The 3,179-nt window shown below is 68.6% G+C and overlaps 1 protein-coding gene across 1 annotated transcript in view; it reads left to right on the plus strand.

Annotated features, from left to right (window-relative positions):
• Nucleotides 1–4: 4 nt before the first annotated feature.
• Nucleotides 5–3,179, plus strand: part of LOC112114091 (E3 ubiquitin-protein ligase HUWE1-like) — a gene marked incomplete at both ends in the record, with an annotated part of 4,846 nt that continues 1,671 nt past the window's right edge. The window contains 6 exons of the mRNA XM_029914186.1: nt 5–133; nt 1,090–1,186; nt 1,519–1,668; nt 1,930–2,175; nt 2,508–2,625; nt 3,004–3,144. Of these exons, the coding sequence (XP_029770046.1) occupies nt 5–133; nt 1,090–1,186; nt 1,519–1,668; nt 1,930–2,175; nt 2,508–2,625; nt 3,004–3,144 (881 nt within the window). The remainder of the gene's footprint in view (nt 134–1,089; nt 1,187–1,518; nt 1,669–1,929; nt 2,176–2,507; nt 2,626–3,003; nt 3,145–3,179) is intronic.

The following is a 3,179-nucleotide window of genomic DNA, read 5'->3' on the forward strand; positions in this document are numbered from 1 at the left end:
GGCAGGTAGCTCCGGTCTGGGCTCAGCTAGCAGCATCCAGGCCGCTGTCCGGCAGCTGGAGGCTGAGGCTGACGCCATTATACAAATGGTACGTGAGGGGCAGCGGGCGCGGCGGCAGCAGCAAGCAGCAACGGTTAGCATGGGGCCTGTGGCGCTTGGGGGCCACTCCATCCGTGGGGTCCAGCCCCCCCTTCCTGGGACCCCCCCGCTCCACCCTGCGTCGGGCTGGGAGCCAGGGCGCCTGGGTTCTTTCCTCAGTTCTGGGGCAGGGCTGGGAGCCAGAACTCCTGGGTTCGCTCCCGGCCCTGGGAGGGGGTGAGGTTTCCTTGGGGGTCCCCAGGGCTGTGAGGGCCCCCCCTGCTGTTCAAAACCAGCCACTGGCACGTGCCGACCTCTGAGCGCCCGGCCGCTGGCTGCCCCCAGGGTTCCCCCCCCAGCCCCCTCCTAGCGAGAACGAGGGGACGTTCGCCTGCCCGGAGCCAAGTCCTGGACGCGAGTAGCGTCGCCTCACCCCCGGGCACCAGCAGCCAATCCCCCGCCTCCGCCCCTCGGGGCATAGTCCTGGGGTGTCCCTTCTCCCCTGGGAATTCAGGGGCCCCCGCACGCTCTGCTGGGGGCCTGGGAGCCAGGACTCCTGGGTTCTCTCCTGTGGGAGGGGAGTGGGGATCGATATACATCTAATGGCTCCCAGCCCCAGGGTCCCCCACTTCACAGGCCCTGGGGGAGGTGGGAATCCGCCGTCCCCCTCCGATTTCACCCCTCTGGAGAGAGTCCCCCTTCCCCTCCCCCCCGCATGCCCCCGCCCCCATCCGGCTGCCGTGGGGCTGTGCCATCGTTGATCCATGCATGCCATGCTGGAGCTGCCCCCAGGGCGGGGGTGGGGGGGCATCTACCCATCATCCCTTGCAAGATCAGCTTGTGTGTGTGAGCTGCATGTGGCGGAGGGGCACGCTGTCCATAAGTCAAATTGTGCCCACCCCCCCTACCCCCCAGCCACTCCTGGAGTGAGTCCCTCCGTGCCCACCATACATCCAGCCCCAAAGAGCCCCCCAGCCCCGCCCTGACCCCCCCCCCCTTTGTCCCGCGCAGTCCGAGCCGAGCCAGTCGGAAGGGGCTGTTCGGAGGGACGAGTCGCCTATGGACGTCGATCAGCCCTCGCCCGTCACACAGGATGCCCAGTCGGTTGGTGAGTGTCCTGCTGTCACAGCCACGCCTGGGGCTGGCTCGCCCGGCGCTGAGATGCAGCCACCTCTGGGGTGGGGCGGGGGGGGAACAACCGCACATAACGCTGCACGAGGATGGCTCGTTCAGAGCTAAGATGCAGCCACCTCTGGGGCGAGGCAGATGGGCAATGGCTGCCCATAACGCCACACTGGGATGGCTCACCTGGTGCAGAGATGCAGCCACCTTTGGGGCGGGACGGCTGGGGAACGGCTGTGTATAAGCAGCTCAGCCAGGGATGGGGAGGGCTCCTTAGCTGCAGGGACCCCTGGGGGTAACCCTGCCCCCCCTTTGCAGGTTCGGAAGGACCCCAGCCCGGGGAGAAGGACGAGCGGCCCCCGGATCTGCCCCTCCTGAGCGAGCAGCTGAACCTGGACGAACTCTGGGCCATGCTGGGCGAGTGCTTGAAGGAGCTGGAGGAGTCCCACGACCAGCACGCTGTGCTAGGTAAGGGGCCCGGCTCTCAGCCCCCTGCTGCAGCCGGTCATGGGGTGGGGGCCCCAGAGCTCAGCCTCCTTCCCTGCAGTGCTGCAGCCAGCCATGGGGTGGGGGCCCCAGATCTCACCCTTCCTCCCTCCCCGCAGTGCTGCAGCCGGCCGTGGGGTGGGGGCCCCGGATCCCCCAGATCTCAGCCTCCCTCCCTGCAGTGCCACAGCCGGCCATGGGGTGGGGGCCCCCAGATCTCACCCTCTCTCTCTCTCCCCGCAGTGCTGCAGCCGGCGGTGGAAGCTTTCTTCCTAGTGCACGCAACAGAGCGGGAGAGCAAGCCCCCGGTGCGGGACACCCGCGAGAGCCAGCTGGCCCACATCAAGGACGAGCCCCCGCCCCTGTCGCCTGCCCCCCTCACCCCCGCCACCCCCTCCTCGCTGGACCCCTTCTTCTCCCGCGAGCCCTCCTCCATGCACATCTCCTCCAGCCTGCCCCCCGACACCCAGAAGTTCCTGCGCTTCGCAGGTGAGGGGCTCGGGGCCTGTGGTGGGAGAGAAGGGGGGGGCTGCAGTGTGGGGGGGGTTGCGGGAAAGGAGGGGCTCCAAGGGGCATGGTCCAGGGTTGGGGGGTCGCAGGGTTCCAAGGGTGAGGGGCGAGACAGATGGGGAACGGCCCTACATGGGATGGGCTCGCTCAGTGCTGAGATGCAGCCACCTCTACGGTGGGTCAGCCTGGGAACAGCCGCACATACCGTCGGGGGGAGTGGTTTTGGGGCCACCCGGGTGTTTGGGGGGGTATCTCGTGGTGCTGGGGAGAGCAGTGAGTGACACCCCCACACACACGTCCCCCCTCCCCAGAGACCCACCGCACGGTGCTAAACCAGATCCTGCGCCAGTCCACCACTCACCTGGCCGACGGGCCCTTCGCTGTCCTGGTCGACTACATCCGCGTGCTGGACTTCGACGTCAAGCGCAAGTAGGGCGGGTTTGGGAATGTGGGGTGAGGGGGCGGGGCAGGCCTGGGGGCCGGGCAGTGGGGCCGTGTCGAGTGGCAGGGCATTCTCCAGGCCCTGACACCCTGCACTGGGGGCAGGGCAATGGGGCTGTGTCCAGTGGCGGTGGGTTCCCCAGGCCCTGACACCCTGCACTGGGGGCGGGGCAATGGGGCTGTGTCCAGTGGCGGTGGGTTCTCCAGGCCCTGACACCCTGCACCAGGGGCGGGGCAATGGGGCTGTGTCCAGTGGTGGTGGGTTCCCCAGGCCCTGACACCCTGCACTGGGGGCGGGGCAATGGGGCCGTGTCCAGTGGCAGGGTGTTCCCCAGGCCCTGACACCGCCCCCACCCCACCCCCCAGGTACTTCCGCCAGGAGCTGGAGCGTCTGGACGAGGGGCTGCGCAAGGAGGACATGGCCGTCCACGTGCGCCGTGACCACGTCTTCGAGGACTCGTACCGCGAGCTGCACCGCAAGTCGCCCGAGGAGATGAAGAACCGACTGTGAGCCCTGCTTCTCGGGGGGGGCAGCAGCCGGG

Source organism: Terrapene carolina, unplaced genomic scaffold (genome assembly GCF_002925995.2).
Source record: "Terrapene carolina triunguis isolate 2854851 unplaced genomic scaffold, T_m_triunguis-2.0 Scaffold33081, whole genome shotgun sequence".
NCBI classification, from domain to species: domain Eukaryota; kingdom Metazoa; phylum Chordata; order Testudines; family Emydidae; genus Terrapene; species Terrapene triunguis.